Source organism: Schistocerca americana, chromosome 3 (genome assembly GCF_021461395.2).
Source record: "Schistocerca americana isolate TAMUIC-IGC-003095 chromosome 3, iqSchAmer2.1, whole genome shotgun sequence".
Lineage (NCBI taxonomy): Eukaryota > Metazoa > Arthropoda > Insecta > Orthoptera > Acrididae > Schistocerca > Schistocerca americana.
The window spans coordinates 670,643,635-670,664,051 of NC_060121.1; the positions used below are offsets into that span (position 1 = coordinate 670,643,635).

Sequence of the window (20,417 nt, forward strand, 5' to 3'; positions counted from 1 at the left end):
CAACACACAGTCCCTGAGCGGACAAAATCCCCGACCCAGCCGGGAATCGAACCCGGGCCCATTAGGACAGCAGTCCGTCACGCTGACCATTTTTTTTTCTCGTTGTTGATCGTTGTGTTTGGTCGTTGGGGACGTCACATGACATCCGTTAAAGTTCGTTTGTTGATCGTTCCACTCAATTTTTTATTACAGAGGCCTAGCAGCTCTCTGACCGAACACGCTGAGCTGACGTGCCGGCTACCATTCAGCTATCGCGGTGACAACGCAGGAGTGATTTCTCCAAAGCCTTATTATAAGCGAGTATTAAAGATTAGGAGTGAGCCCCGTTTCCTAGAACTGTAGTGGTTTTGATACCAGACCCACATATGGTGACTGGCGCTGGCCACCTTGCGTCTTGGACAACTCAGCAAGTACCGTAGCTCTAGGACGGCGTTCCTTTGGAGCGCAGCACCTTTGGCGTTCCCTTAGCATGAGGTGCGCTGTGATTGGTGGCCTCCTGTTTGCAGCGGGTGCCGCCGTGGCAGCCAGCGTCGCCGCCGCCGCCGCCGCCGGTGCCCTGGGTGGGCTGCAGTCTGGTGCAGCCGTCCCCGCCGCCGCCGCCGCCGCCGCTCTCACCATTACCCTCCAGTCGGCTGGCGCGCTGGGGCCGCGGCGCGCGAGAATACTGCCAGGCCAGCACCCTGCACGGCCTCAAGTACGTCGGCGACAACCACTTGCACCTGGCCGAGAGGTAAGCCGGCACCTCTGTAATACATGATTGTCGCCATCTATATCAACAAATCGTTGCTTATTCGACTTTAAACCTCTAGGAAAATAATTTGTTTATATATTATTTAGTCATTATTCTTCAGATACTGGCCACGAATTCCCCTCCTGCGCCAACCTCCTCATCTAGGAGTAGCACTTGCACCCTCCATTCTCAGTTATTTGCTGGATGTATTAGAGTCTCTGTGATGTCTTATCAGATGCCCTAACATTCCTGTCCCTTCTTCTTGTCAGTATTTTCTATATGTTCCTTTCCTCGCCGATTCTCTGGAGAACCTCCTAGTTCCTTACCTTATTAGCCCACCTAATTTTCGAAATTCTTCTGTAATACTAGATCCCAAATGTTTGAATACTCTTCCGTTTTTGCACAGTCCGTGTTTCACTTCCATACAATGCTATGCTCCAAACTTATATTCTCTGAAGTTTCTTCCTCAAACTGATTCCTACAATATGTGATCAAAAGTATCCAAATTCGTGGCGCCCTAAATTAGTAATGCTGGAATTCAGTACGGTGTTGGCCCACACTTGATCTTCATGACAGCTTCCTCTCTCGCAGTCATACGTTCAATCACGTGTTGGCAGGTTTCCTGGGGAATAACAGGCAATTCTTCACGGAGTGCTGCACGGAGGAGAGGTATCGATGTCGGTCGGTGAGGCCTGGCACGAAGTCGGCATTCCAAAACATCTCAAAGGTGTTCTATAGGATTCAGATCAGGACTCCGTGCAGGCCAGTCCATTACAGGGATGTTACTGTCGTGTAACCAGTCCACCACAGGCCGTGCATTATGAACAGGTGCCGAATGGTGTTGAAAGATGCAATCACCATTCCCGAATTGCTCTTCGGCAGTGGGAAGCAAGAAGGTGCTTAAGACATCAGTGTAGGCCTGTGCTGTGATAGTGCCACGCAAAACAACAAGGGTCGCAAGCCACCTTTATGAAAACCACGACGACACCATAACACCACCACCTCCGAATTTTACTGTTGGCACTACACACGCTGGCAGATGACGTTCGCCGGGCATTCCCCATGCCCACACCCTCCCATCGGATCGCCACATTGTGTACCATGATTCGTCACACCACACAACCTTTTTCCACTGTTCTATCGTCCAATGTTTACGCTCCTTACACCAAGCGAGGCGTCATTTGGCATTTACCGACATGATGTGTAACTTATGAGCAGTCGCTCGACCATGAAATCCATGTTTTGTCACTTCCCGTCTAACTGTCATAGTACTTGCAGTGGATCCTGATGCAGTTTGGATTTCCTGTGAGATGTTCTAGATAGATGTCTGCCTATTACACATTACGACCAACTGTCGGTGGTCTCTGTTAGTCGACAGACGAGGTTGGGCTATACGCTTTTTGCTGTGTGTATCCCTTCACGTTTCCACTTCATTATCATATCGGAAACAATGGAACTAGGGATGTTTAGGTGTGTGGAAATCTCGCATACAGACATATGTAACAAGTGACACCCAATCACCTGACCAAATTCGAAGTCCGTTTTTTTCCGTGGAGCGCCCCATTCTGCTCTCTCACGATGTCGAATGACTACTGAGGTCGCTGATATATAGTACCTGGCAGTAGGTGGCAGCGCAATGCACCTAATATGAAAAACGTATGTTTTTGGGGATGTCCGGATACTTTTCATCACATAGTGTGTCTTTGATATCAGTAGATGTCTCTTGGTCAGAAATGTCCTTTTTGCCTGTGCTAAACTGCTTTCTATGTCCTCCTTGCTCCGTCCGTCATGGTTTCTTTTGCTTCTATTTCCTGTTCACTAATTTTCATGTTAGTTTTATTTTGTTTTCACTTCCGCCGTTGCTCATTATTTTGTTCGGTTTACTTTCAGTCCTTATTCTCTACTGATCGGATTGTTCATTCCATTTAACATGTCTTGTATTTCTTCTTCAGTTTCACTGAGGATAGCATTGTCTTCAGCGAATCTTATCATTGATATCCTTTCATCCAGAATTTTAATCCCACCCTCCAACCTTTCTTTTAGTATCGTCATTGCTTCCTCGATGTATTTATTGAACTGCAGGGGCGAAACAGTGCATCCATCTCCTTAAGCACTGGTTGAAGTTCAACATTGTCTTGCCGGACAGTTAGGCTCTAAAGGTACAGAAAAAGTCTACAGATTGATCTTTTGTAAGTTTCTAATTAAGGAACATTTCTATAGAAGACTGGAGTACGAAAGCATATATAAAAGCTAGAACCCTAGTATCTTTAAGACTGCTTAATGTCACGCTCATACTCGTTATCACATTATTATCAACACTAGACTAGGCATTTAGGCAACTACCATTATTCTCTCCATATGCCCCTTCTGCCACACGACCGAATGTATCACTCTTCTATCCAAAAAATACGCTCATAATAATTTTAAATAACTTCTGCCATAATAATATTTTATCCAGCCTTTTAATTGTTTGTATCAGATAAAAATATTTATATGTAGTAGAGGTAGTGATATTATTTATCTGAAAAATCACCTGTGATACCCATGGTCCAGGGGAAGCAATTTTGAGAGTTAATCAAACCGTCATGGGTCCGGGTTCCAATCTCGCCACTGTTTAAGTTTTGAATGAAAATCATCAGCAATAGCGGTCGAAAGCTTCTGGCGTAAGTAGTCACCCTCGTTCTGCTACAGACCTTGTCAGAGAGGATGGAGGCACGGGTAGAGTTTCAGAGCACTCTTCTGCCCTAGCGGTAGGACACTGATCTTAAAAGGCGAAGAAACAGCAATTGTCAACGGCATAAGGATTCAGAAGGCCACGTAAACCACTGCATTAAAGACGCATAATGTGTATCCACAGGGCATGTGGTCTCCTACTGAAAAATCGTCCTCATCTCTCCAGTGGCTAAAGATTCGGGTCTATTCCCCCATTCGCAACTCCGGGAGGAGACTGCATAAGAAAAAGATTGAGTAACCAAAGAAAGGGCAACGTTCTACGAGTCGTGGCGTGGACTGTCAGAAGTTTGAACATCGTGGGGAATCTAGAAAATATCAAAAGGGAAATCTAGATAAAGTGGTGGTCAGTGAAGTGCAATGAAAAGAAGATACGGCTTTCTGGTCAGACGATTATAGGGTATTATCAACAGCAGCAGAAAATGGTATAACGGAGGATTCCTTGTGAATAGAAGGTGGGGCAGAGAGTGAGCTACTGTGAAGAGTTTAGTGAGAAGGTTGTTCCCATGAAAATCGACAGAAAATCAACGCCGACAATAGTTCAGGTATACATGCCGACGTCGCAGACAGAAGAGAAGAGATAGAAAAAGTATATGTGGATAGCGAACGGGTAATTCAGTACGTAAAATGAGATGAAAAAATATTAAGCATAGAATAATCGAATGCCGTTGTAGGGAGAAGAATAGAAGAAAGGTTGCGGGAGAATAGGGGTTTGGCAATAGGAATGGGTTGGAATCCGTCGATCATCTAGAATGAGAACGTCGGCACGCTCCAACACTGGAGGAATCACAAACTGTGTGCGTCCGGCCTAACGCGGGAGATCGGACAGGTTTCCGCAATATATTTTAGCTAGTAATAGCGCCTAATCTTGTCAAGAATCAGAAGAGTGGGAAGAACACTTGGTAAAGACCGATAGATACTGAAAGATACCACTTTGGTTCCGTAAGATCATTCAGAGATTCCTAAATCGGATATCGGATTGTAAGGCGTGCACAGGTACAGATATAGACTCAGACCGCAATTCGGCGATGATGAAGCGTAGCCTGAAGTTTAAGAGATTTGACAGGAAGAATATAAATGGGATATGGAAATACTAAGGAATGAAGACATACTCTAGAAGTTCTCTGAGACTATAGACACTGTAATAATGAATAGCTCAGTAGGCAGTTCAGTTCAAGTGAAATGGACATTCTGAAAAGGGCAATCACAGAAGCTGAAAAGAAAAGCGTAGGTACCAGGAAGGTAACTGCGAAGCAGCCATGGATAACAGAAAATATACGAGACCTGTTTCATAAGTAATGATTCACATTTCTTTCTGAAAGCCGGTTAGGATCCGTCGTATGCCTAGAATGAGAACGTCGGCACGCTCCAACACTGCACGAATCACAGCTGTGTGCGGCCAGTCTAACGCGGGAGATCGGACAGGTTTGTGCAGCCTTGTTACCATGGTGACAAACGCCTCGCCCAACGACTCATTATGCTTTGGTTCACTGTCAGGCCTCTGCAGACATTCTGAAAGCATCTAAGAATATCTGCGATGCTTGTTTTCTTCCAACAGAAACTCAATGCCAGTTCTCTGCTTGGTAGGCACCTCCGTTACATACACCAATTTGAAGGCTACGCATAGCGCTGCCACGTATCGGAACCCCATGGAACTATAGGGGCTGAAGCGGGAATATTCCACGATATCCCACAACAACAAAAAATGGATTTGAGCACTATGGGACTTAGCATCTGTGGTCATCAGTCCCCTAGACTTAGAACTACTGAAACCTAACTAACCTAAGGACATCATACACATCCATGTCCGAGGCAGGATTCGAACCTGCGACCGTAGCAGTAGCGCGTTTCCAGACTGAAGCACCTAGAACCGCTCGGCCTCCGCGGCCGGCTATCCCACAACAAATTACATATTTTTGAGCCGAAATTAGCGTAGAAAACAAATGTGCTATGTTACTTATTGAACGGTCCTCGTACTTCAGTTGATCGACGACAGAAGGAAGTACAAAAATGTTCAGGGAAATTCAGGAGTCCAGAATCACAGTTCACTAAGGAATAAAATGAATAGGAAGTGCAGGGAAGCTAAGGTTACATGGCTGCATTAACAGTGTGAAGAAATCGAAAAAGAAATGGCTGTCGGAAGGACTGCTTCAGCTTATAGAAAAGTCAAATCAACCTTAAGCGAAATTAAGAGCAAGGCGGTAACATTAAGAGTGTACTAGTAATTCCACTGGTAAGTTCAGAGGAGACAACTGGTAGTTGGAAAGAGTGCACCGAATCCCTCCGTGAGGGAGAGCACTTGTCTGACGACGTGATAGAAGAATAAACAGGAGTAGACGGGGAAGACATAGGGGATCCAAGTGTTAGAATCAGAATTTAAAAGACCTTTGAGGGATTAAAATCGAACAAGGCAGAAGGGGTAGATAACATTCCATTGGTATTTCTAAGATAGTTGTTGAGAAGTGACAATAAAACGACTATTCACGTTGATGTGTAGTATGTGTGAGATTGGATATTAGACAAAAAGGCTTTCAGAAAAACATCATCCACACAATTCGGAAGCTAGAAGGAGCCGACAAGGGCGAGAAATTATCACACAATCGGCTTAACAGCTCATGCATCCAAGTTCCTGACAATAATTATTTGCAGAAGATTGGAAAAGAAAACTGATGATCTGGTAGATGACTATCAGTTTCGCTTTAGGAACGGTAAGTGCAGCAGAAAGGCTATTCTTAATTTGCAGTTGATAATGGAAGGAAGAAAAATCAAGACACGTTCAAAGGATTTATCGAACTGCGAAAATTGTTCGACAATATCAAATGGTGCGAGATGTTCGAAATTTTAAGGAAAATAGGGGTAACCTGTAGAGGAAGACGGGTAATAGGCAACATGTACAACAACGAAGAGACAACAGTAAGCGTGGAAATCAAGAACGAAGAGCTTGGATTAAACAGAGTGTAAGGCAGGGATGTAATATTACGTCCATACTGTTCAATCTATACGTCGAAGAAGCAATGACGGAAAGGGTTCAAGAGTGGAATTAAAGTGTAGGTTGAAAGGAGATCAATGATAAGATTGGCTGATGACATTGATATCCTCAGTGCTAGTGAAGGAGAATTACAGAATATGTTGAATGGAGTGAACAGTCTAATGGATACAGAATATGGATTGAGAGTAAATCGAAGATTGACGAAGGTAATGAAAAGTAGTTCAAATGAGAATAGTGTGAAACTTGTCATCGGAACTTGAGATCATGAAATAGAAGAAGTTAAGGAATTCAGCTACCTAGGCAGCGAAATGATCGATGTTGGACAGCGCAAGGAGGACACAAAGAGCAAGTAGTACTGACAAAGAGGGCATTCCTGCTCAAGAGAAGTCTATTGGTGTCAGACATAGGCCAAAATTTGGCGAAGAAATTTCTGAGAATGTATGTTTGGAGCTTAGTACTGTATCGTAAGGAAACATGGACTTCGACAAAACCGGAACTGAAGAGAATGTAAGTATCTGAGATGTTGTGCAACAGAAGAATGTTGAAAATTGGGTGGTCTGATAAAGTAAGGAATGAAGAGCGTCTCCACAGAATCGCAAGGAAATGAATAAGTGATAAACACTGACAAGAAGGAGGGATAGGATGGTAGGACATTTGTTAACGACATCAGAGAATAACTTCCATGGTATTAGCTGGACCTGTACAGGGCAAAACCTGTAGAGGAAGACAGAAAATGGAATACATCCAGCAAATAATCGAGGAGTTAGGGTGCATTAGCTACTCCGAGATGAAAAGGTTGACTTGGCCCTGGAGGGTATTTCCTGGCAGGCCGCATCAAACCAGCCAGAAGACTGATTACTCAGAAGAAAAGGATCGCTTTCACAAGGATGTTGGGCGTATCATGATACTCGTACTACAATTTGAGAATTACAAACGTTGCGTAAGTGATGTGCACTAGCGTTTACATACTTAGACGTTTACATACTTAGAGGTCTAGTTACACAAGGATGGGCTGCATAATCGGTGGCGGCCTTGTGGTAGGAGCCATCCTGGCATGTGTCTGAAGTAATTCAGGGAAGCCAGGGGAAACTTAATTTAGGATACTTGGATGGAGAGTACAAAATACAAGGTCAGTTTGTTTTAACCCTTGTTAATTTATGTGGTTTAACCTTAGTGTATAATACTATTTTACAAAGAAGTTATTGAACATTGTAAAAGGCTAGTACCACACTGCTTGATTTCTTTCGTCTAAATAGTGTACACAATACTCACATTAGACATACATTGCTTCATACTGTACCAATACAGACAGGACGCATCGACGATGTCTAGTATTCATTTTGTGTACCTTAACATCTCATTTGCTAGCCTGGAAACCCAACTCAGCAGGTGAAATGTTATATTCAGAAAGAGGATAAGTTGTTAGTATTATACAGTGCATAGCTTTCGGCGTACATTTTTCCGGAAAGAAAAAAGTGAAAGAAAAATTATTGTGTGAAAGTGTTATCTGAAGTGATATAAGTTTTGTTATTTGTCATAGATAAATTGGAAATAAACGATTTGTGTTTAATGAAAGTGTATTCAGAAAAATCCTTTATTAGTCAAGGTCGTGAGTATAACATTTTAGTTGGTAACTAGTTTCAGCTACAGCAATTAGACTTATTCAGATCTGTAATACATCGGGAACCACATCTAAGAAAATAACACTGTATAAACAGTCAATATAAAATGGTTCATACAAAATGTAAGTACAAAGGAAAAAAAGTTAGAAACATCATCATAACTTTGTTTACACTGCATTCCACATCATATAACTTGATGAAATCATAATGCACGTATAAACGATATACATTATTACTTGATGTACAGTGATAAACAACAGTTTGGACTGAATGGATTAACCAAAAAAGAACGTAGAATTAAAATCAGGTACCTGAGCACACAGGACCATATGAGTATCGAAGTAATCTGGTTACAGACTCCTACAGTCATCAGGAGAGATCCGGAAGGGATATGATGGTGAGGTCCTAGTTACTCTTAAAAGTGCCAGGAAAGCATCATTGACAATAACACATTTATTGGGCAGTAATACAGGATTGTCTTCCAAAACACTGTGCCCCAACCAGACCCGCGGAGTAGCACCTCATCAGCATTGGAATGCTGGCGAGCTTGCAGTAACACGAGCACAGGGCCGTCAGGTGGCGGCTGTTGCATCACAGAGCAGCCGTAGACCACGGAATCCGGCGGCCACCGGCTCTGCGTATCGATCTCCAAAGTGCTCTCGTGGACACGGAAGATTTGTACTCAGGAGTCTCGTCCCCGATCCAGACCAAGTACTCTCTGGCACCCTGGGATCGGTTCTCCGTTCCCGTTTAGGAAACAGAAGTCACCAGCGCTAGTGTAAGCCCCACGAATGGGATGAGCAGCAGTGGTGCCTAACCACTGGAAGGTGGATGATGGACAGCATTAAGGTCACGCAGGTAAAGCCTCCAGCAGGCCTGGAGGGTCATGAAGTGCTCTGCGTCCCATCAGTGTTGTCTCGGGAGATGGCAGTGCAGCTGGCGGTAGCTGCGTCCTCACAGCCAAACTCATAACTCCATAGACGTTCAAAGACAGTTAGGCATACCGAGGGTAGACCTCCACAGACTCCTCTCTTGCTGGACAGCTGGCGCTTCCCGTGCGCTCTGCGACGATAGGGATGGCTTTGACATTATGTATCCTGGTTTTTCCTTCGCTGTTTGCTCTCCTTGTGACTTCAGACTTTCGCAAGTTACCTTCCAAAAGCTCTTTTCTGCTGGCTCGACACCTGATTCAAGGTGCGTTGTACCTAGCCTTTCTTACGAAATTCTGCTTTGTCAATAGTGTTACGGTATCTCTCGGCTCTCAAGCTATCATATGCTCTACTTGCAGACTTCAGTGCTCAGTGCTCCCTTGTGTTGCTATAGCTTCCATGTTTGCCGCAGTCTGCTTAGCATTTTTCCCTAGCTGGCAGTCTACTAGTCACTGACACAGACGGTTCAGCTGCCGGCAGCCGCCGAAGTAGAACTTTGAAGAATCTCTGTCGGGAATATTATCCTGGGGCATAATTTCTCCCCCTTCCTTCATAAAATTTGTCTCTAATATTTATTTGGGGTACCCATAATAAACACATCTTACATACTAGAGTTGGATAAAATGTAGTGCGTACGCTGCCGTAACATGAAGGATGTTCGTCAAATGGAATGCGTGCTGTCTGTGGCTGACAGCAGAATGTCATTTGAAATAATGCAGTGTGCGGTGACCGCTGTGTTTTAGTCAGTTACAATGTTTACTGTGTGAAAATACGGCAGGTCAGTTTATGCACCCTAACAGACGGTCACTGCAGTCTACTACTGCAATTTCTTGCGACATCACCTTCGTTCCATATTGAGAAGAACGCGGTGGCACCTTCCCGGCACTGCATCCTCCAGAGTACATGGGGGGGAGGGGGGGGGGGGAGGGGGGAGGAGAGATACTGGTACATAATATACCATATTCACCTGGTAAGAGTCCACGTGTTTACGACGTATTCACCTAAATGAAGGATCCTTTTCGTGGCACGCGCTACAGAACAAGAGAAGACGCATCCAAGTCTTAAGGCGGTCCTTGAGAGACATAAAGAGAGATAACCGCGCTGATGGGTACGACGCCTTCCATCTGTGTGAGGAGTACGTGACCGGAATAAGGGACGATTACATTGAGGGCGTGTAATGCAGTGAAAGTCTGCCAATAAATTCTGGGATGAATTATAACAGTGTTTCCACTACTTTTTATCCAACCCATGCATTCCGCACGAGTAGTTACACATTATACAACTTCCGTTACTCTTCCACTACCATACAGCTAATTTACATGATTTTCAATGGCTGGTATTTTGAATCGGTAAAGAACGTCTTTGCAGAAGTCATTTCTTACTCGCTAACACAATTATTCCCATATTTATAGGTTCATCTATTAGTTTGCATGTACTCCCGTTTATTTACAAACCAATCAACGGGTATCTGATGCACAGGCAAATCTGAACGGAGCTCTGAGTTTCGTTTGAAACAGAAGTATATTACACAAACCTCAATCAAAACCTCTACAGCGCTGGTAGATGTCACATTTATAGTCGTGATACTATGATATCTATCACGTTATTCCTGTGTGTGCTGGAACATTTATTGGGCTGTAATTCTCCCTCTTTGCGTTTCTGCTAGTTCGTCTAGTGAGCATAGACAGACTGTATTCAGGATATAATTCAGGAAGGTCAAGTTTTGGGAAGCCAGCACCTCTAGCGGCTTGTCGGGCAAGTACAACATAGGTTGTTCCCATACAAGTGTGTCATTTCAGTGATCGTAGCAGGTAGGCGAAATGTCGTGCTTGCTAAGAGACAAGTCGTACCATTTGTTATTATTCCGCTATCCTGTAATTCCACTCTATTCATACCTGTTAGTTTCCTGTGTTCGTAACATTTCGCAACAACTACTTCTGGCGAAAACACTGAGTAGACACAGTGGGTCACAGAGTGGCCGTCGACTGTGTGGTCCAGTGGCCTTCAGCTATAGGCATCGATCTCCAAAGTGCTGTTGTGGGTGACGAAGATTTGCGCTCAGCAATCTCGAGCCAGGTCCATCTCATGTACTCACTGACACACAGGGATCGGTTCTCACCTTTGATTGGGAAACAGGAACCAACAGAATTGGTGTCAGATTCAGGAGTGGACGGAACAACAACGTTGCCTACCTATTCGAAGGCGGATGACGAACAGTGTCGAAGTCACCCGGGTCAAGCCTCCAGTAGGCCTGCAGGGTGATGGTGTCCTCTGTACCCCATCAGTGTTGAGTAGCTGAGAGCAGCAGCATCCCTCCAACTGGACTTACTTATTCGTGCATTTTATCTATGACAAATATTTTTATATACGAAGTTGTGCACGTGTAAAAATATCTTTCATCCCAAGTAAGTTATGATCCTGTGATGTCGACATATATGGCTAGCTATGTGGCTGACATTAAATAAGAATAATCTTCTCAAGATTACAGGATGCTTCAGTACTGATGTAAAAGCCAAGGTACATTTCAGAATGGCTTCTATAATTCTATACTGCAGACTAGTACCAGTGTATTAATAGACTAAGCTCATTTAAAGTTAATGTAGGAATGGATATTAAAAGTATAACTCTTCTCTCATCAATATTAAGTCAATATCAATAGAAAATATAATTACTTATTTACGAAATTTCTATCTAGTGAAAATTTCTATCTTTTTGTGTAAAATTTATTACTATGTCACAGAGATTAAGCTACAAGCGAAGTGAGCAATGCATTTTATTATCTACACTGACATTCTGTTATTAAAATAATTGTAATATCCTTTCCTTTTTGTCTTTGCCAAATTAAATTAGTTATGTATAAGTTATAACCCATCTAGAATAACTGTATCCTTCAATCTTAGGCAATTGTCTTTAAAAACAAAATTTGTTTCCATTTTTAAACTAGATAGTCGTGATACCACTAGAACTCTTTCACTTAAACTGTCCGCAGTAACAGCTACCTAGAGTATGTTCTATATCTCCAGAATGAGATTTTCACTCTGCAGCGGAGAGTGCGCTGATATGAAACTTCCTGGCAGATTAAAACTGTGTGCCCGACCGAGACTCGAAAAGGCAAAGGTCCCGAGTTCGAGTCTCGGTCGGGCACACAGTTTTAATCTGCCAGGAAGTTTCATATGTTCTATATGTTTGCTCTCACCTGAAAAGCCTTTCAGGGTATTATTTTTCAGTAACTTTAGTCTTAGTTTAACAAAACGTTATCGAAGCGCAATTTATTTTTAGTTATGAGCCAGGAATCCAATTTCATTTAATTTCTTTTAATTTCAGTATCCAGTACAACCAATAGCCAGTACACGCATGTACTTCATCCCGACGTTATGTGAAATCTACACTACAGTTACAAAATCATTGTTTTTTAACTTTTCTAAATTTTCTTCGATGTTATACCTATTTTTAGATGCGAATTTAGTAAGTAAAGACGACACCAAAAAAATGAGATTTCAACTCGACGGAGCACAGCGCCTCCTGCCCACGTTAACTTATTTAAAGTATCATGCGACCACACTTATAAAAGATCACTCTTTATTATTAAAATCTGTAGAGCGCATCTATATACTGGAGGGTAAGAGAAGCATACCACTGAAGAATTTTTATATATATAGTAGTAGCTGAGTAGCACTGTGGTGTAGTGGTTATGATACTAAGCTACTGCATGGAGGGTCGTGAGTTCAAAACTAATATGTACTGTACAATTTTAAATTATATATTATGATTCTAAACTGTTGCATGGAGGGTCGTGAGTTCAAAACTCACCTGGACTGTACAATTTTAATTTCTATATTCGGTTCGAGTACATTCTAGAAGTCTCCACAAATGTCAAGAATCATTCTACTGGAATGTTCTGCAGTTGTATATATACTATACGTGGTCTGGCCGGAGGCAGTTCGCTCCGCACTCTTGAATGTGCAAGTGCTGAATAAACCTTCGTTAATTGAAGTTAGTGTTCGTCATTCATCTCCTTACACCTTCTTCTACGTGTCATTATTCTGTTGGAGGCGCTGAGTACACAGCCCTTAGAATTCATCGTCTTGCAAGTGTGTAGTCATGACGTCATTCTCGGATGGGACCTTTAGAAAGCTTCTCAGGCAATTATAGATTGTGGTTTTTCGAAATTATGCTAGACGAGATGAGATACTGTGGACTGGAAGATGCGTATCAGAGTGTGTGGAGACTATGTGTGCTGGATGAAGTGATCATTTATGCAGTCAGTTCTAGAAAGGTAACTGTCATGTGTCACACCATGCATCAACCCATGGATCTTGTAGTGGAATGGCTGGCTCTAAGCACTACGGGACTTAACTTCTGAGATCATCAGTCCCCTAGAACTTAGAACTACTTTACCGAGCGAGGTGGCGCAGTGGTTAGCACACTGGACTCGCATTCGGGAGGACGACGGTTCAATCCCGTCTCCAGGCATCCTGATTTATATTTTCCGTGATTTCCCTAAATCGTTTCAGGCAAATGCCGGGATGGTTCTTTGAAAGAGCACGGCCGATTTCCTTCCCCATCCTTCCCTAACCTGAGCTTGCACTCCGTCTCTAATGACCTCGTTGTCGACGGGACGTTAAACAACACTAACCTAACCTAACCTTAGAACTACTTAAACCTAACTAACCTAAGGATATCACACACATCCATGACCGAAGCATGATTCGAACCTGCGACCGTAGCGGTCGCGCGGTTTCAGACTGTCGCGCCTAGAACCACTCGGCCACTCCGACCGGCGAAGTGGAATGTAAGAGAAGCATACCACTGAAGAATAACGTGGTCATTCCAGCCACTGTCGTCTCGTTTAAGAAGGGATTCTGTGAACTGTGGGTAGTTAACTGTCGCCGAGAACAGCAGATCCTTCCAAGACGCATGTGCGGAGCAAAGGCTGAGCTGCTAACTGCCGAACAGCTGAGCGTCATAGAAACCTCTCATGCCGAGTCTGTGGGTGAAATTAGTGCTACCACTACGAGACAAGATCTTTTAGCTCGACTATCACCAGATCTCACTAAGGAACATCAGAAGAAGCTACTTGTTATTCTTCAAGAGTTCTCTGAATGCTTCAATCCACAGGTGAAGAGCAAATTAGACAAATCGACGGTGAAGCACCGGATTAGCACTGGAGACCATCAACCAACAATCCAGAGAGCATACCGTGTGTCAGCAACGGAACGTTGAATAATCCGCGACGAGGCAGAGAAAATGATGAAGAATGACGAACACTAACTTCACTTAACGAATGTTTATTCAACACTTGCACATACAAGAGCGCGGAGCGAACTGCCTCCGGCCAGAACACATACAGTATATATACAGCTGCAGAACATTCCAGTAGAATGATTCTTGACATTTGTGGATACTTCTAAAATGTACTCGAACCGAATATAGGAATCAAAATTGTACAATCCACGTGAGTTTTGAACTCACGCCCCTCCATGTAACAGTTTAGTGTCATAACCACTACACCACGGTGCTACTCAGCTTCTTCTGCGACATTGCTCCCCTCTTAAGAGAACAGCCTCTCTGTGTCACGTCGTCCTGGTCCGGGAACGCGTCATTGGCCCTGCATACTACGACCTCTGATGACTGATTCTCGCCATGGCGGTGATCTTCTTATGACTTCTTTTGATGCTACGCTCTTCGTCACCTTTCCGCTTGTTGCCTGTCGCTGGAACTTCGAATTTCTCCTGGGTTTGCAGGATCCTTATAGGGCTGCATTCGAAGGACGTGGACCGTATCTCTGATCTTTCGTCGTCTTGTGTCGGGGTCGAAATCTTGAAATTCATACGTAACATAAGATAACTGTCTTACAACCTTATAAGGTCCAAAGTAGCGACTGAGGAGCTTCTCAGAGAGACCAACCTTCCGAACAGGAATGAAGATCCAGACGAGGTCATCAGGCTGGTAGACAACAGGGCGGTGGCTCGCGTCATACCTTCGGCGATCGTTTTCTTGAGCCTCCAGCGTGCGGAGTCGAGCTAACTGCCGAGCTTCCTCAGCTCTGAATAACGTGTGACCATTCGCGTTGCCCTTCCCTGCGTACATTCAGTATCCCAGGTTAGTCCTATCTGGTATGGGTCGAACACACTGGAGCAACACTCTAGAACCAGTCGCACGAGTGATTTTTAAGCAATCTTCTTTGTAGACTGATTGCACTTTCCCAGTATTCTACCAATAAACTGAAGTCTACGACCTGCTTTCCCCAAGGCATGATCTGTGTGATCATACATTTCATATTCCTGCAAAGTGTTACACCGAAATATTTGATTCCAACAGTGACTCATTGACATTATAGTCATAGGATACTACGTTTTTTCGATTTGTGAAGTGCAAAATTTTACTTTTCTGAACGGTTATAGCAAGTTACCAATTTCTGTACCACGTTGAAATCTTATCAAGATATGACTAAATATTTATGCAGCATCTTTGAGATAGTACTTCACTGCATCATCTGTAAAAAAACTTGAAGTTACTATTAATACTGTCTGCAAGATCATTAACATACAACATGAACTCCCGTGGGACACACCTGATATTACTTCTGCATCTGACGATGATTCTCCATTCAAGATAACATGCTGTATTATTCCTTCAGAATCTAGCTTTACCACTGTTTAACCAAGTATGGTTGCGATTAATGCAACCCAATTTGACATTTTAGTTTCCAGTTTTTCTTTTGCTTTATTTAAGTGACGCAGGTGATGTAACAATTCTAATAATTGTTGAGCGTGAGACCATCTTTTCCCAACTAATATTTCCATTATTTCATATGGAAATCTAGTTATTAGTACTTCTGTTAAATGTATTTTATTTACAGTTTTCTTTGTTTGGTTGTCAGTTCTGTATCTTACACTAGTGGCCACTAAAATTGTTACGCTACGAAGATGACGTGCTACAGACGCGAAATTTAACCAACAGGAAGAAGATGCTGTGATACGCAAATGATTAGCTTTTCAGAGCATTCACACAAGGTTGGCACCGTTGGCGACACCTACAACGTGCTGACATGAGGAAAGTATTCAACCGATTTCTCATACACAAACAGCAGTTGACCGGCGTAGTCTGGTGAAACGTCGTTGTGATGCCTCGTGTAAGGAGGAGAAATGCGTACAATCACGTTTCCGACTTTGATAAAGGTCGGATTGTAGCCTATCGCGATTGCGGTTTATCGTATCGCGACGTTGCTACTCGCGTTGGTCGAGATCCAATGACTGTTAGCAGAATATGGAATCGGTGGCTTCAGGAGGGTAATACGGAACGTCGGGCTGAATCCCAACGGCCTCGTATCACTAGCAGTCGAGATGACAGGCATCTTACCCACATTGCTGTAACGGATCGTGCAGCCACGTCTCGATCCCTGAATCAACAGATGGGGACGTTTGCAAGACAACAACCATCTGCACGAACAGTTCGACGACGTTTGCAGCAGCATGGACTATCAGCTCGGAGTCAATAGCTGCGGTTACCCTTGACGCTGCATCACAGACAGGAGCGCCTGCGATGGTGTACTCAACGACGAACCTGGGTGCACGAATGGCAAAACGTCATTTTTACGGATGAATCCAGGTTCTGTTTACAGCATCATGATGGTCGCATCCGCGTTTGGCGACATCGCGGTGAACGCAGATTGGAAGTGTGCATTCGTCATCGCCATACTGGCGTATCACCCGGCGTGATGCTATGGGGTATCAATGGTTACACGTCTCGGTCACGTCTTGTTCGCATTGACAGCCCTATGAACAGTGGACGCTACATTTCAGATGTGTTACGACCCGTGGCTCTACCCTTCATTCGATCCCTGCCAAACCCTACATTTCAGCAGGATAATGCACGACCGTATGTTACAGGTCCTGTACGGGCCTTTCTGGATAGAGAAAATGTTCGACTGCTGCCCTGGCCAGCACATTCTCCAGATCTCTCAGCAATTGAAAACGTCTGGTCAGTGGTGGTCGAGCAACTGGCTCGTCACAATACGCCAGTCACTACTCTTGATGAACTGTGGTTCGTGTTGAAGCTGCATGGGCAGCTGTACCTATACACACCATCCAAGCTCTGTTTGTCTCAATGCCCAGGCGTATCAAGGCCGTTATTACGGCCAGAGGTGGTTGTTCTGGGTACTGATTTCTCAGGGTCTATGCACCCAAATTACGTGAAACTGTTATCACATGTCAGTTCTAGTACAATATATTTGTCCAATGAATACCCGTTTATCATCTGCATTTCTTCTTGGTGTAGCAATTTTAATGGCTAGTAGTGTATTTAAAGTCCCTGTTTCTTTAAAATGTCGCCTAGTCTGTGAACTATTTTATTACTGTAGGTGTATAGGTGCCACTTTGTTTTGTACCTGACTTCTTGCGCTGTTGTGTCTTGTGTTTAGTCATTGTCTCTGTGTTGTGTTGTGTTGTTGTGTAAGAACTTATTGTTAATGTGGTTTAATCGTGACCTGTTTGTTTACATGTATTTTGGTTTCAAAAATCATTGAAAGGACAGTATTCGGTGAGCCCACTGGCAGTCCTGCGCGTTGGGAATAAAATTCTTTGTTGAACTGAAAGTAATTTAGTGCTGCTATATTCCTAATAGTGGTTGTTGTTTTATCAATGTGTGTGTCTCGAGTGTTACCTTTTTGGTTTAGTCCTTTTGTGCTGACACAAATAAATTCAACAGATCAGGAATATACAAACTTACGTGCAACTCAAGTCAGTCACTACAAGTGATACAAATACGCAGGGATTTTAAAACAAAGTATTCAGAACACCGCAGAGTTATAAAAAGTAACAGCTTCAATAGCACTTTTGCAGACCACTTAATAGCCTACAACAGTCATCCAACCAAAGCAGAAACAGATTTAAAAACACTAAAATCCAGCCACGGTCTGCAATATGAACTTTCACTACAGGAAAACTTCCACATAGCATTAGGAGAGAGAAAACATATTATAAACGGCTACACTACTCTACGCAACTGCGCACTATTTAACACAGTGAAGGAACTGTACTGAATAGAGGACGGAAACATATAAACACACACACACACACACACAGAGAGAGAGAGAGAGAGAGAGAGAGAGAGAGAGAGAGAGCAAGGGCAGAGTAGGTAATTAAAGTTTAAATTTGATGCCAAACTGATGTGAGAACAAACGGAAGGGGAGTGGGCACACAGCAGCAACAGAAACATTATTTCTTGTAAAAATAAAATGGTTCAAATGGCTCTGAGCACTATGGGACTTAACATCTGTGGTCAGCAGTCCCTTAGAACTTAGAACTACTTAAACCTAACTAACCTAAGGACATCACACACATCCATGCCCGAGGCAGGATTCGAACCTGCGACCGTAGCAGTCGCGCGGTTCCGGACTGCGCGCCTAGAACCGCTAGACCACCGCGGCCGGCTGTAAAAATAAAAAATTGTTACACGAGAGTGAAGTTTTCCAAAGACAGGCGTCGCATTTTGGTGTGTATTTCAAAAGCTACGAACAGATATCTCGAAAATGGCTGTACGTTAATACAAAATATAGTCACGAAATATTTTCATCCAATAAAATTATGTATATAGATAAAGCTATTTGTTAATTCGCCCACAAAATTGACAGTAACATCACTGAGTTGCAGATGACAAGTTACCTGTACACAGTAATGTAATGTGGTCCAACGTAACCCAAAAAATTTCGAAAAATTTAAGGGTAGTGACAACAACAGACTAAAACTGATTTCAGGCCTAATTTTGTTAAAGCAAATATTAATGGTACTTAAAACATGTTTACTACCTACAGAATTTATTTTCATAAAAGTCGGTACTGAAACCCAATAATTTTGCCTGCGGAAACTGCTACTTCAAGAGCTTCGAAAGTAAATTGTGAGTAATGTTGTGGTTGGCAGGAGAGCCAACACCGTGTTACTAGAGGAAGCCGAAAGGCACGCGTTTTAGCTCACGCAGGCTGGCGTGAGGTCTGGAACAGGACAAGGAAATTAGAATTTAGAAAAAACGGACGTAGCTGGTGGAATACTTGACTTTAATCCATTAATGGTGAACGTCGCTCTTGACGGTACATTATTCACAGTATCAATAGTAACTGGTAACGGCGCCTTGCTAGGTCGTAGCAAATGACGTAGCTGAAGGCTATGCTAAACTATCGTCTCGGCAAATGAGAGCGTATTTTGTCAGTGAACCATCGCTAGCAAAGTCGGTTGTACAACGGGGTGAGTGCTAGGAAGTCTCTCTAGACCTGCCGTGTGGCGGCGCTCGGTCTGCAATCACTGATAGTGGCGATACGCGGGTCCGACGTATACTAACGGACCGCGGCCGATTTAAAGGCTACCACCTAGCAAGTGTGGTGTCTGGCGGTGACACCACAAGTAACTTCATTATCAACGGCCCATTAAACACTAACGAAAAAGAAGAAGTCATGTCATATAGGTTGCAAAGAACACTGAATTGATTGTGCCTGAAATACATTGTTGTAGCTTTAGTGATTCCACAGAAATGTCTTTTTGCGGCACAGACATCTGTACGACAGTTTTTGCAGGTTCTTCTGGCTGCTGTCGTTTCTGCTGGCGGTGGCGGCCGCCACGTACTACATCACCATCCTGTACCAGAAGTGGGACGACCCCGTGATCGTGACGCTGTCCCCTACGGCCACGCCGCTCAACGTGCTGCCGTTTCCAGCCGTGACGGTGTGCAACATGAACAGGGCCAAGCACTCCATAGCCACGAGGATCATGGAGTCCCAGTACGTAACCCTCAAATATATTGAGTAAAATTTGCCACTTGCTCCCTACTAAGTTCTCAGAAAAAAAAGTCATCAGCTATTTTGAAAGTAAAAATAACAAAATAACAGCCGCCACCAACTAAGTGGTATGGATTGAAATGACCGGGAGGACAATTACACGGGAATCGTTTTATTCAGTGCGCCCGTGGATGTAGTAAAACGTGACGCCTGTTTCTTTTATTGCATATAGTATGAGCCACAAGGCAGATGCAACGGAGAAAGAAAAGTCAGTCAACGTCTTTGGCTTGCTAGCAGAAAGTGGCAGCCATATCTACGTACAAGTAATTCACATCAGACAAGGAACAGGAAGATGGACAAGGTAAACAGAGCCAAACGGTACGTGTTTATGTTCTTAGATAAAAATGACTTCGTTTAGAGATAGATGTTCCCGCAGGGAATCGAAGCTTGTCCTTTTTGTATTCATACTAAACGAAACATTGCAAATGTAATTACATCACAGTCGCATCTGAAACTGAGGCAAGGAACATGCTGAAACCTGCCTAGTCAGTTGTCTGTGTACCTTGGGTGAAGAGGCACGTGCTGTGTATCTCGGAGGGCTGGAGGGTGGTACGTCAACAGAAATCTCTCGTTATTGGCCCAGTAAAAA

At 43.5% G+C, this 20,417-nt stretch overlaps 1 protein-coding gene across 1 annotated transcript in view; it reads left to right on the forward strand.

The window, feature by feature from the left end:
• Positions 1 to 469: 469 nt before the first annotated feature.
• Positions 470 to 20,417, forward strand: part of LOC124606304 (pickpocket protein 28-like) — a 109,564-nt gene continuing 89,616 nt past the window's right edge. The window contains exons 1-3 of the mRNA XM_047138286.1: positions 470 to 474; positions 629 to 730; positions 19,568 to 19,771. Coding sequence (XP_046994242.1) covers positions 470 to 474; positions 629 to 730; positions 19,568 to 19,771 — 311 coding nt within the window. The remainder of the gene's footprint in view (positions 475 to 628; positions 731 to 19,567; positions 19,772 to 20,417) is intronic.